Here is a 14795-nt window from a genome sequence, read left to right as displayed (position 1 = left end):
AGCACTCTGCTCAGACAGACAACAGCTCTGTGGAGCTCTGACTGAGGGAGGCAGCACTCTGCTCAGACAGACACAGCTCTGTGGAGCTCTGACTGAGGGAGGCAGCACTCTGCTCAGACAGACACAGCTCTGTGGAGCTCTGACTGAGGGAGGCAGCACTCTGCTCAGACAGACAACAGCTCTGTGGAGCTCTGACTGAGGGAGGCAGCACTCTGCTCAGACAGACACAGCTCTGTGGAGCTCTGACTGAGGGAGGCAGCACTCTGCTCAGACAGACAACAGCTCTGTGGAGCTCTGACTGAGGGAGGCAGCACTCTGCTCAGACAGACACAGCTCTGTGGAGCTCTGACTGAGGGAGGCAGCACTCTGCTCAGACAGACAACAGCTCTGTGGAGCTCTGACTGAGGGAGGCAGCACTCTGCTCAGACAGACACAGCTCTGTGGAGCTCTGACTGAGGGAGGCAGCACTCTGCTCAGACAGACAACAGCTCTGTGGAGCTCTGACTGAGGGAGGCAGCACTCTGCTCAGACAGACAACAATACGTAAAGTCCCTGGAAACCAAAATCCACAAAAACCTTCTAACTATTCAATTTTAGGGTTTTATGTGAGTAATTGTGTGCCTCAGAAAGTAAGTTGACATTACTTTCAACCCAAAGCCCCAAAAATCGACACTTTTCTACAAGGTCTGGATTTCCATTTCCTCATTGAAGAGAGCGGTGCGCGCGGTGCTAAAATGCATGATCTTATCACGTCATAAGATTTAATCGAATCACACGCACGCACGCACGTGCGCACACACACTGACACACACACAGTAGCGCTGTGCACTCGCAGCGGCAGAGATCTCTTCCTCTCTGTCAGTAGGCTATGCGCTGAGCAATGCGCGAACACTCACACACACACACCAAATCTCTTTCCTTCTCTCTGACCTGCTGCAGACGGGACACGCCCACACAGTCCGCGGGAGAAAATACACTCTAAAATCTAATTGATTCTCATGACTTTTGCCATGACTGTCAAACCTAAATTTATATACTTTGCGACGTTCCATGACTTTTGCCATGACTGTCAAACCTAAATTTATATACTTTGCGACGTTCATCATCGTTCAAATTTGGCTGGTGGCTTATTAACTCATTGAGTGCCAGCCACTTTTGGAGAACGGACGCTCCCAGTGCCAGAGTTTCAGAGCGTTTTCAGTGATTTCTCGAGGCCCACAGAATATTGTGTGATATTACTATGTAAACACCGAACACGCACAAAGAACGAGGAGACTCTCTTCTATCATCTGCAAAAAAAAGTTTATTGATCCCATTTTCCGTTCTTTAGTTATGAGCCGGAGAAGATAGCTTGATTTAACCAAAAACAGCAATTTTTTTCTAGAAGCTGAGATAATGAGCCTTTTGTGAAATTAAACATTTCAAGCACATCATTGACTCTGAAGCTAATATTTTCTGATATAATGACACCTCAAAAATAATTTCCTTCAATAAAAGAGTGAAAACAAAGGAATTTTGTTTGGCCAAATAATATTTTTTAGCTGCAACCAGCAGCGCTGGCCCCTGCGTGCGCAGACCCTACACCTTCTTGCTGGTCTTGATTTACTGCTGGTGGGCATCAGATAGCCTATTCTAGCTTGTTTGCTCTCTATGCATCGAGCCTGCTGCTGCCTGGGTCTGTGTGTACTGTCAATGGTTGTATGCTGTAGTGCCCTGCGTGCCCCACCCCCCTCCTCCTCCTCCGTGGTGGGAGGAGTGTCTCTGCTGCGGTTTGCTCTGAGTTTGATCTGCACTGAAAAGTCCGCTGCATCCCCCCGCTTTTTTACAGCGTGTCCCCGGCTCCCAGCTGAGAATAATGTAACTTTTCAGAAAGACGCTGGTGTCGCAGTGTCCGCAACTAAATCATATGGATGCGCTATCGCAGCGGACACGGATGGGGCTCAATTGTGGCAGCAGATGACTGCTGTTCACAGGCACAGCTAACGTTATGCTTCAAGCATATCGATGCGATTTCCGTTTCCTCATGACTTCTTCTCTCTTTTCTCCTGGCCTTTGTCTAATCTGGAGAGCACTGTCGCCACCTAAGGGTTCTGTAAAATAGGTTAGACACATTCAATAGCTCCCATATTGTAAGAGGCGATGTAAGAGGCTTAGATCGACATCCCCCCGTCAAAAAACGCAATTGACGAACATGTTCGTCCTTGGCACTCTACGTTACTAAACGAAATGACGAACATGTTCGTCCATGGCACTCAATGAGTTAACATAGGTTCCTGTGATGTGATGAACTCAAAATGCTAAATAAAAAATAATTCTGGTTTCCAGGGACTTTAACAGGAAGAGAGGTGGTGTTTTCCTTCACTTGACTGTTTTCAGACGGCAGAGGGGAGGTGCAGGTGAAGGGTAGAGTAATGATAGCCACAGGGAGGCCGCTCCATCTAGTACAATGTTATGGCACTATTTGTCTCACACAACTCCTTCTCCTGATGATTACATTATTATGATTATTATTATGATGGTTATGATGGTTGGGTGGGTGGGTGGGGATCTTGTGATGAAAAAGCAACAGGATAGATAGCACACTACTGTTACCGTCTCTTTGTTTCTGAGCCAAACACATTGGCTGTTTTGACACTTTACCCGGGCTGACTTGCAGTGAGTAAGCAGGATAGGGGTTCCGTGTTCTTGTGCTCAAGGACACCTGGACCGGTTTGTTTGGAAATCAAAACAGAAGAAGAACTGGGGGTAGATGATGGCATGAGCGGTGATAGCGCCACCTACAGAAATTCAAACGTGGTCAACCGAGAATCCAAGGGAAAAGATCAACGTAACAGACTAGTACATGAGAGGGAGACACGGGGGAAAGAAACGGCACAGCAGTGAATGCTTAGTGACAAAGATGCAGAACAAAACAATAGGAACTCATGGATTACCAGTTTAATGTGTGCTTGTCCTCCTCCGTCTTAAACCCAATGTCCACCAGATCCGGTAAAACTTTCGGAACAGACTCTCGCCCATGTAAATAGATGGGCATTACATACAAAATAGAACAAAAATATTGTTCTATTTTTGTCTGATCCCGCATGAGTCTGACATATGTCAGAGTGTGGGTCTGCTGCACGGAGCTGTACCGCAGCCAGTGGACAGAAGCCTTAAAGGAACACTCCGCCCATTTTCAACCAGCTTTGTATCATTAGAACATCAGTAGTATATCAGAAAACTGTAAACTGTTTTGAAGTCTGTCATTTAATTTGACAGTTATTGAGTGTTAAAGTGTGGACCAGTGACATCACTGGTCCACACTAACTCAAATTAATGACTCATTAACTCAAATCAACTCTCAATAACTGTCAAACCATTCATCATTCATCTAGTTTGACAGTTATTGAGAGTTGATTTGAGTTAATGAGTTATTCATTTGAGTTAGTGTGGACCAGTGATGTCACTGGTCCACACTTTAACACTCAATAACTGTCAAATTAAATGACAGACTTCAAAACCGTTTACAGTTTTCTGATATACTACTGATGTTCTAATGATACAAAGCTGGTTGAAAATGGGCGGAGTGTTCCTTTAAGTCTCTTGCCTTGGGACGCCTCACTGTCTTGTGTGTGTGGGGTTTTGTTTTTGTTCCTGTGTTTGTGTGTGTGTCCTGGACTGACTCACATTTCCACTGGAGGCAGTACAGCAGTAAAACACTGGAGGCAGTACAGCAGTAAAACACTGGAGGCAGTACAGCAGTAAAACACTGGAGGCAGTACAGCAGTAAAACACTGGAGGCAGTACAGCAGTAAAACACTGGAGGCAGTACAGCAGTAAACCACTGGAGGCAGTACAGCAGTAAAACACTGGAGGCAGTACAGCAGTAAAACACTGGAGGCAGTACAGCAGTAAAACACTGGAGGCAGTACAGCAGTAAAACACTAAAACACTGGAGGCAGTACAGCAGTAAAACACTAAAACACTGGAGGCAGTACAGCAGTAAAACACTAAAACACTGGAGGCAGTACAGCAGTAAAACACTGGAGGCAGTACAGCAGTAAACCACTGGAGGCAGTACAACAGTAAAACACTGGAGGCAGTACAGCAGTAAAACACTGGAGGCAGTACAGCAGTAAACCACTGGAGGCAGTACAGCAGTAAAACACTGGAGGCAGTACAGCAGTAAAACACTGGAGGCAGTACAGCAGTAAACCACTGGAGGCAGTACAGCAGTAAACCACTGGAGGCAGTACAGCAGTAAAACACTGGAGGCAGTACAGCAGTAAAACACTGGAGGCAGTACAGCAGTAAACCACTGGAGGCAGTACAGCAGTAAACCACTGGAGGCAGTACAGCAGTAAAACACTGGAGGCAGTACAGCAGTAAACCACTGGAGGCAGTACAGCAGTAAAACACTGGAGGCAGTACAGCAGTAAACCACTGGAGGCAGTACAGCAGTAAAACACTGGGGGCAGTACAGCAGTAAAACACTGGAGGCAGTACAGCAGTAAAACACTGGAGGCAGTACAGCAGTAAAACACTGGAGGCAGTACAGCAGTAAACCACTGGAGGCAGTACAGCAGTAAAACACTGGAGGCAGTACAGCAGTAAAACACTGGAGGCAGTACAGCAGTAAAACACTGGAGGCAGTACAGCAGTAAACCACTGGAGGCAGTACAGCAGTAAAACACTGGAGGCAGTACAGCAGTAAACCACTGGAGGCAGTACAGCAGTAAACCACTGGAGGCAGTACAGCAGTAAACCACTGGAGGCAGTACAGCAGTAAAACACTGGAGGCAGTACAGCAGTAAAACACTGGAGGCAGTACAGCAGTAAACCACTGGAGGCAGTACAGCAGTAAACCACTGGAGGCAGTACAGCAGTAAAACACTGGAGGCAGTACAGCAGTAAACCACTGGAGGCAGTACAGCAGTAAAACACTGGAGGCAGTACAGCAGTAAAACACTGGAGGCAGTACAGCAGTAAAACACTGGAGGCAGTACAGCAGTAAACCACTGGAGGCAGTACAGCAGTAAAACACTGGAGGCAGTACAGCAGTAAAACACTGGAGGCAGTACAGCAGTAAAACACTGGAGGCAGTACAGCAGTAAAACACTGGAGGCAGTACAGCAGTAAAACACTGGAGGCAGTACAGCAGTAAAACACTGGAGGCAGTACAACAGTAAAACACTGGAGGCAGTACAGCAGTAAAACACTGGAGGCAGTACAGCAGTAAAACACTGGAGGCAGTACAGCAGTAAAACACTGGAGGCAGTACAGCAGTAAACCACTGGAGGCAGTACAGCAGTAAAACACTGGAGGCAGTACAGCAGTAAAACACTGGAGGCAGTACAACAGTAAAACACTGGAGGCAGTACAGCAGTAAAACACTGGAGGCAGTACAGCAGTAAAACAAAGTGAGAGTCAGAGGGTCAACAGGCTGTCAGAGGCACAGCTCTCTCCTCATAATAAAAATAAAAGGGCTGGCTGCTCCAATATCATCTAACTCTGAATTAACTAATAATTTAGCCAATTGTATGTAACATACCAAATAAAAGCAAACTGCAATGTCTAAGAATGCAACGCCATGTAACTGGCTCGTTAAGTCTCGCATTCCAGGGAATTGCGTTAACGTCTGCGGGTCTTATAGACGTAAGTGGCTCGAGCTGCGCTCGGAGGAGAGAAAACCATTTGAAGCTTTCGTTGTTGGAGTCCAGGTATGTTTTACAAGAAGGTGCTCGTCATTGTCGACGATAACGTTATCTGACCTGGCTAACAGTGGATACTCCGCTTGCTTGCTGTGTACCGAGCTCAAAGTAGTAGGCTACGTTCTTTGTTTTACTCCCTGCACTGTCCGCTACAAAAACAACTCTCTTCTTCATGACGTTCTTTCATATTTGGCGCCGTGACCGCCGGAAGTGTTAACACGACCCAGAAGAATTTGGCGCACCCCCGCGTCTGAACATCAGGTGAATAGGCAACAAAGTAAAGCTGCTTGGACATCATTTCTTCTTCCAGTTGTTTGATTAAACCGTTGGATCTAGGCCCTGCATAAACTTAATTATTTGACATGAAACTAGTCACAATAACTCCAGACTAGCAGTGAGAAGCTGGCAGGTTATGTATGATGTTATGGGTGCATGTCCGTGTTTACCCGCATAGGACGCAGGAACGAGCGGTGAACTATAATGACGCGTTGTCGCTGTGGCAGAGGGATGCAGGAAAACCAATTAAAGTTGACCGTCCAACAACTGTTTTCCACAAAGCATACTGAGCAGCCAGCCAGGAAAACCACCATGAATACGCTCTATTTTGGTGTCTTTTCATGCATTCATTCCATTGACTTTTTAGCTCACTGACCGTACGGTTTACTTTCTAGTTGATGATTCGTGGTGTTGAGCATTGGTGTAGAACAGGGGATTTCAAAGTGGGTCTGCCCTCAGACAAAGCTTGAAAAAAGGTGCCCAACCCCCCCCACACACTTCTTAACTTCCATTCACTGAGCCTCCCCTGAAACTGTTTGGAGCCCCCCGGGGAGGCCTGCCTCCTACTTTGAAAACCTCTGATATAGAACAAGGGACTACAATTAGTACAGTAACGGTTAGATGGATACAATCGTCATTAAACACAGCCCGTTAGATGGATCAAACCCTCTGTCACGCACTACCAGGATGACAAACGATGCTGGAAAGTGGAACACAGTATGTAAAACCCAAACAGAAAGCAAACTATCTGCACATCAACTGCGATCTAATGTCAATATTACCAGATACCTGTTGTGACTTGACTGGAAAAGCACCTGTTGCCAGTCAGTGGAGTGTAAATCAAACAGGCGACTCAGACACTCTTGGGTGGCATCGCAGTTCACCTTTTAGCTGTTGAGCAATTTTTCCACATCAGGGAAAAAGTGAACAGCGAGCACACTCCAAAAAATATATAAATAACTTCAGTGCAGGGCACATACAATATCAAGTCACAGCAGAAAAGGCCAGCACACAAAAAAGTCCTTTTTTAAAAGGTTTAATACCTTGTAGTCTGGGTAGGGCAGCAGCACAGCAGCAAACCGTTTCGGCACACAGGCTTTCTGCAGTGTTCCTCAATTTTTCCACTTCACTCAGGTGTCAAGCTACTAGCTAGCCTAGCCTGTGCTAGCCTAGCATACCTAGCCTAGCACACATTTAAGCCGTTTGCGACATACATATTTTTTGTTTTCAAATTAGACGTCTTTCTATTACTACTACTACTACTACTTTCTCCTGCTCTGGCACACCACTAGAACCAAATTAATCGAAGTCTGGATTAAGTGTCTGATATGCAACAATATTGTGTTGTACTTTTCTAAATTAGCTTTGTTACTTTGTTGTTATAGTTTGTTTTTCTCCTTAAGGTGATGGGAGGTCCGTTGTATAAGCCTGTGGCTTCTTGACCTCTCTTGTCACATGTTTTGTTTGTATTTGTATTTGATGCAGTCTTACTGTATAATGTAGAGATGCAACGATATGAAATGTCACATTACGGTATGGTATTATCTACTAAGCTATCACGTTATATGGTCTTGATTCCCCCCCCCCGCCCTTTTAATTCAACATCCAAAAAACAAATACGTTTTGCGTTGCTTTGAAGAAAAATATCGCTTTATTGAGCTGAAACTAATAAAGAAAAAAACATTGCATGGATGCAACTGGGACGTATCCTCAGTGATGTACCCTGGGGTCATAGGATGTTTCGGGTCTCGCAACATCATACACCCTCGCCCAGGTGACCCGGCCGGGGCTGGCCAAGCCCCAACTTACGTCCCAGTAGCTACCCACGGTCAGCCCTCTAGGAAGGGTCGAAGGTGGTCACGCGGTCAGGGCCACTCAATCCGCTGCTCCGGAACTACTCTGCCGGGACCGGGGGGGGAGGGGGAGGGCTCTGGTACGTAGAGGGACCGGGCTCTGTGGGTTGCCACCCGGCCGGGCTCCTCCCTCGTCTCACCAGGTCTAGGACCTGTGCGCTGCACCAGACTCCCCCGCTCCAAACATCTCATTCCGAGGTGATGGTATCTTAGTGGATACCATGCAGTACCAGTACTTGGTGGCACTGCAGACTCCACTTGCGGCTTGAATGGCCCTCCTAAAAGGCCTCTCGTGGATTGTTGGGCTTCTTCCTCACGGAAGACGCAGGCTGGGGCGCGAACCCATACTGCAACCCGGGTGCCGTCCCTGTTCCGGCTAATAATAAAACTAATACATGTATGAGAATGTTTACGCCATATTGCGCAAAGTATTACACGGAAAGCTTACACACCCCTAGTCTTGTGCAAAGAAAATGAAAATAAATATATGCTCCTCATGTTAATATGAGCAAAGCTTTGATTCAAATAGCCAGCTGGAAAGGAGTCAGTAATTGTCTAATTCTCAAATGCACGAATCACGATCCTGGGTGCCAAGCTTCTGTTTGTATAAAATCCAAGACAGTAAAAGCAGACTAACAGCACTGAATGCCACACTAACAGAACCCTGACATTATTCATGACCTGCTGTTCTGTTTGGAGCGTGCACTGTGATACCGGGCCTACCGGGTCAGAGCAAAGGACCGGCACCATCAGAGACATGGTGGGTGTTGAAGTGGCGTGCGAGCCCAGTGGAGCTGCAGCAGCACCCCCGTCTGTGAGCCACTTCTGAACACTCCCACAGTCTGTAGGCTGCAGTCTAGCATGGACAGGAATATTAAATATTAAAGTGTAGGTTCCCGGGAAAATGTGTTGGTAAGATAAGACCCCACTTATATGCGCCTGTTTGTGTGTGATGTACAATGTGTGCGTTAAAGCCCCAATATGTAATTTTATTTTTATTTTTACCAACAACAGTTATTTTGATGCAGGGCCCGAAATTAACTTTGTGACTCACCGGGAAAAATCCACCGCCCAAGCATATTTTTTACCAAAATAATATCACATTTTTGTGTCACAAATACATTTGTTTCAGGACATTTCAATGAGATAATAAGGTAGGGCTGCTGGGAATGAGATGATAACCGTATCACCGCAATACCGTGTGTGTGTGTGTGTGTGTGTGTGTGTGTGTGTGTGTGTGTGTGTTTCTATTTACAGGTGTGTATGCTTCAGCACTTGAGTTCAGCCAGCACAACAGCCATGGTCTGTGAAGTAGGGTTAGACCTGTATAACCAGGTTGCCGATATCTTTGCAGACTTTTATTAAAGAATTTAGTGTGTCTCTGATGTGATGCAGTTTGATGATTACACATTTATGATAGAATTTGTCGATACTACACTGTCTGTCTAAGGGAGACCTTAACGTCAATTGACATTTGATCGGATTCCACTTAAAGACATTGAATATTGGCACAAAAATCAGCTGTCAGCAGACAACCAAAAATATAGCTGCAAGTGGCCGTTAGTGAGGTCCAACATTGATTCATCCTTGATTGATCATTTTGGGAAAGTTCTACATCTCACTAGTCTCTCTGGCCAGCCTCCCCTCCCTACCCTGAGAGGAGTCTGGCAGCGCTGGTCTCCGTTGTGGAATTGCGATGGACGGCGCTTAGCGGCAGTGCCCTTGGAAAATAGTTTCCAACAATCCAACTTGCCATTTTCAGCGTGTAGCAACGAGCTAGCGTGTAGGTTTCTGCCGTTAGCTTGCTAGCTAGTTAGCGTTGTTGTTTTCACTGAGGCGGCAGGGCACTGATTACAGCGACACACAGGGAGGAGGGAGCGGAAGCCGCTCTGATTGACATGGTCGGAGCCAATCACAGAGCTTGTAATAAGCCGGGAGCGGACATCCGGCAGCGACTGAAGCAGTCGCTCCAATGGGAGAGCAGCTGTAGAGCAGGGGAGGGTTTATCCCAGTAGCCTGTTTCCGTGCAGCCAGACTCCTCTCACGGAAGGGAGGGGAGGCTGGCCAGCGAGACTAACATCTCAGAGATAGCACATGTCCGTGACTGTCCAGCAACTGCGAGTGAAATGGTGCCCGACATAATGGATTGGCAAAAATGTGCACTTTGTCCTAATGGTAGTGCTATCTGGCACAGTCTGATGAGCCCCTCACAAACCGCTATGTGAAGTTTGGACGGTCTAGCATGAAGCTTTTAGGAAGTATGTCTGTCTCACCTCAGTGTGGGGTGAGCCGCGCATCAACCAGGATGTAGGTTTATTTTTAATATTTTAATTGGTCCCCCTTCCTCCCCGGTCTGGCTCCAATCAGGTTAATGAACTCCTGGCACAACAAATAGGTTACCTTTTTAAATTAATCTCTATGCACAGAGCTGACAAAACAACAAACTAGGCTACAGAACAATGTGACCCAGGGAAGAAAAAGTTTTGGCAAATCCATAATTCATTGGTTTCAATCAGGAAACGGGAATTTTACGGCGCGGTAAATAAAGAGCTCGGTTAATATATTGATTTCCTATTTCTTTATTGAGTCAAAATAGTGTATTTTCCGCGCTGCAATAACAATAACAGTTACTTTCTAATGATTTATGTGAACTAGAAAAAAAGTCTGACTCACATTATGAGTCAGACTAGGCTTATTACGAGTCACAGGAAGTGTGAAAATACAATCTGAACTTCCGATTGTGTTTACACTTCCTGTTAGTCTCTCAAGCCAGACGGTCTCTTCTACATGAGGTGAATACAATGCAAGTTCCTCCCCTGTCCACCGGGGGCAGCAGCACTGACCGGGCCCTGTCTCATTCCTAATCAAAAGCCAATATGTAAGTCGAACCCGAGACCGTGTTTACATGTGTGCGACGGAGATAATCCAACATACATTATGTCGGAGAGAGATTATCTTGTGCACGTGACGGCCATATCTGTCGTCTGTCTGTCTGTACATCAACCCAGCCTGTGAAGTGAACAGGATAATAGTTTTTCTTTTATTCCATCTGGCATGCAATTAGCTCACGATGATTTCCCCTGCGCTAATCTCCCAACTAACCTCTATCTGAACAGCAGGGGCACGGCTGACTCCGAGGCTGACTACACCTATAGCTATGGGCTACGCCGCTAGGCGATTAGCGAGGAACCATATTAGCATGCATGTAGCGTGTAGCACTGGAGGGTTGTATAGCCATCTCTCCACAGAGGCAACAAGAAAGAAATCATTAGCTCATTCAGAGAGTGTGTAGTTTGTGTGTGTGTGTGTTTGTGTGTGTGTGTGTGCGCGCGCGTGTGTGTGTGTGTGTGTGTGTGTGTGTGTGTTTGTGTGTGTGTGTGTGCGCGCGTGTTATTATGCATAAACTCATTCACACTTCCGCCCTCCTGTTGTTTGCAGCAAGACATTGTCGGGGTTGAGTAGAACCTCCGGTGCATTCTAATATTTCCTCTCTGCCATGTTGGACAGTGATGAGGTGTGCTTTGATGTATCGTTAATGGCTTTCTGTCCCGCTGTGCGAAGCAAGTCTTTCAGCATCAGAGCCCCCCGCTGTGCCCACTGCCACAAGATGGGGGAAAGATAAGCACGGCCTCCTCAACAGAGGCTCATTTTCGCTCGATATGCGCCGGATAAACGCCTTTATTGGCGTAACAATGACTCCCGCCCAAGAAGGAAGTCGTTTAACGAACGACACCGCCGGTGTTTTCCTTTTGTATTCGCCATCCTCTTTATACTCGTAATGAGGAGCAACCTCCCCGTTTGCCAGTCTCTCTCTGAAGAGGTGACGTGTCCAATGAGGTTGATTTTGACTGGTATCATCCAATCAGTGTTGTCGACCTCTGATATCTGTTGTGTGATTATAGATATTTGTAATTGCAATTAGAAAGTGTTTTAAAAAACAGAATCAAATTATCTCACTTTTGCCATTCATGTGTTATGAGGATATCCACAATTCCATTTTAACATCCAGAATGATTTTCACTGAACTGTCTTCATTGATATTTTGGTGTGTAACGTTCTCGTTCTTCTTGTTTAATTGTAAAACTTAGCTGGTTGCAAATAGGCTAGGCTATTCACCTTATTATTTGCCCATATAAGGACGCTTCCGCATGACGTCATTTTGTAATCGTTGTTCCGTTTTAGACCCGGAAGTAGATTACTCCCACCTTTATCATTTTTAGACTTGCCAAAAAGCTGGTTTCAAGCAACAACAAAAAAAACGTTAAAAAGTTTTAATATTTTTCCGGCTGAGAAGAACGTAACATTCCAAATATGTGACCAGTTTATCAGAATAACGCCTATTTGGACATTTTTAACGAGCAGCGAGGACTGAGAGCGCTGGCTGTGCTGACCGGTCGTACTAGCTAGTATCTGTCAACCCCCCTACTGTACTGGCAGTGAGAAAACACTGTCGACGTGCTTTTGTAACCGGGTACAGCCATCGGCTCCTCGCAGCAGTAACGCTATGATCATGTCACTGAAGTTGGCCGCAGTGTAGCGTCTGAATGTTGTCAAACTTCATTCATAGTTTACAGTTTACAATGCAACCGGCCGGCCGGCTAACGCTGAACCGGAAGAACAAATACAATTGCGTCTGACACGGAAGAGAAAAAGTGGACGTGGCAACATCAGGCGAATAGATGAACCCCTCTGTCTGTCTGTCTGTCTCTCTCTCTCTGTAGTAAATGCGAACCCTAACCTCTCTGTCTCTTTCTCTCTCTGTAGTAAATGCTAACCCTAACCTCTCTGTCTCTCTCTCTCTCTGTAGTAAATGTGAACCTTAACCTCTCTGTCTCTCTCTCTCCACCTCCGGCAGCATCGACAAGGTGTCCAAGGTGGCGTCGCCGGTGCTGGTGATCCACGGCACGGAGGACGAGGTGATCGACTTCTCCCACGGCCTGGCCATGTACGAGCGCTGCCCGCGCGCCGTCGAGCCCCTGTGGGTGGAGGGCGCCGGCCACAACGACATCGAGCTCTACGCCCAGTACCTGGAGAGACTCAAGCAGTTCATCTCCCTGGAGCTGCCCACCTCCTGAGGGGAGAGAGGGCAGCTGCACTCCGGGCCGGGCTTCACCTCACACAGCTCCAGAAACCACCGCCTCCTCTCCTCTCTCACCAACCCGCCCTCTCTCTCTCTCCGAGCGGATCGGACGGGCCCTCGCTCGGGTCCTAGGAGCTACTTCAGGTGTGGGAATGTCAAAGAGAGTGGAGGAGGAGGAGGAGGAGGTGCTTTTGGATTGTTGAGATGCAGCCGTGGGTTGGGGGGCCAGACCAGGCGAGGTGTTAGCTTAGGCTAAACTTGTCTCCCCCAAACCCTGGGTGGTGCTCATATATACCATGTGGACTGGACCCAGTTTGCCAACGAGCCTGGGCCCCCAGTCAGTGATTGCACTCGCTCCTCAATCTGGATTCATTTCGCACTCCAGCTCACTCAGCCTCTCTGTGCGTCTCTCACCCTCTTCTGTCTCACTCTTCTACTCTCTCACCCTCTTCTGTCTCACTCTTCTACTCTCTCACCCTCTTCTGTCTCACTCTTCTACTCTCTCACCCTCTTCTGTCTGACTCTTCTACTCTCTCACCCTCTTCTGTCTCACTCTTCTACTCTCTCACCCTCTGTCTCTGTGTCACCCTCTGTGTGGAGCCAAGGATTCCCCACTCTTAATGCCAGACTTTCAACCTGTTGGATTTTGACTTGACTTCAGTTCTTTGCTCTGTCTCGCACACAATCGCTCCTTTCCTTTTGACTGAGAGGCTCTGCAATGCTCATGCTTTATTGTTTTTTTTCTGTATTTCTTTTTGTATTTTATACCTGGTGAAGAATTATCCCAATTTTGCACCTGAAGAAACACTATTGAAGTTTTTTTTTTTTTTTTTTTTACTTTTTCTCTCTCTGCATTTTTAAGTTACCATTCAGGGTTGATTAAAACAAATGCACTTTTAATGTGCGGATATTTTCAGGTAAATTTTTTTCTACGTTTCAATATGTATATGTTGGGTGTTTTTTTTTGTTTTTTTTGTTATCTTATTGGCATTCCATGTTTTTCTTACACGTGAGAAAAACAAACTTTTGTTTTTGAAGGTGTGTGTGGGTGTGTGGCGTGTGTGTAAAAACTCCATTACCCAGAGTGCACCCCTGTGCATCTGGCCTTTGTAGCAGTGCTCTTGGTAGCCCCGATACCCGCTGTTCTCTTGTATGGAGCGAAGCCAACGCCAAACTCCAGTAAAGAAATCTGCCTGTTAAATGTTGCCTTGCTTATCGCCAAACAGATACTGGGGAAGAACAATACTTGAGAGACCTTGAACTAATTGTTTGGAGCTACTGGTAAAGTCAGCATACCCTCAGATAGGGCTGGACAATATGTCGATAATATATCAATATCGTGATACGAGACGTTTTGAAGGCTGCATTACAGTGAAAAAAATACCAGACTGTTGTCGCTGTTTTGCCTTTACCTTCTTAGTCATATCTCCACTGATGATTATTTATCAAAAGTTATGTGAAAGCACCAGTACAGAAGTCATCCCATTCTCACAATATCCATATTGAGGTATATGGTCAAAAAAATACCGTGGTGTTTGATTTTGTCCATATCGCCCAGCCCTTACACTTGGCACTTATTTTAATCAAATTCAAACTTTTAGATTGGGTTCACCTGTTATTCTCACCTCAATAGACCATGGGGGGAAGGGCAGTAGTTAGCAGTTGTGAAATATTCCAATAACATTTTATTCTACCGCTTTGTGGATCTATATGCTGAATTTGCCATTACGATCATAGCAAACCCCTTTGCGGCTATATTGACAGGTCTCAGGCACAGCTTACCGGGGACACAAATAGTCACATTTCTCCAGAGAGATGAGTAAATCAAGTAGTTTGCACAGACCTCTATGTCATCTCCCTCGTTGGAGAAATCAATGCTGTGGATATGGAGATGGA

At 46.2% G+C, this 14795-nt stretch overlaps 1 protein-coding gene across 1 annotated transcript in view; it reads left to right on the top strand.

Annotated features, from left to right (window-relative positions):
- Positions 1–12941, top strand: part of abhd17c (abhydrolase domain containing 17C, depalmitoylase) — a 45484-nt gene extending 32543 nt beyond the window's left edge. The window contains exon 3 of the mRNA XM_083662076.1: positions 12675–12941. Coding sequence (XP_083518202.1) covers positions 12675–12894 — 220 coding nt within the window. The 3' untranslated portion in view covers positions 12895–12941. The remainder of the gene's footprint in view (positions 1–12674) is intronic.
- Positions 12942–14795: the final 1854 nt, after the last annotated feature.

This window comes from Poromitra crassiceps (assembly GCF_964638095.1).
Source record: "Poromitra crassiceps genome assembly, chromosome: 28".
Classification (NCBI taxonomy): domain Eukaryota; kingdom Metazoa; phylum Chordata; class Actinopteri; order Beryciformes; family Melamphaidae; genus Poromitra; species Poromitra crassiceps.
Note: the sequence above shows the minus strand (reverse complement) of the source record. Positions and strands in the feature narration are given on the sequence as shown.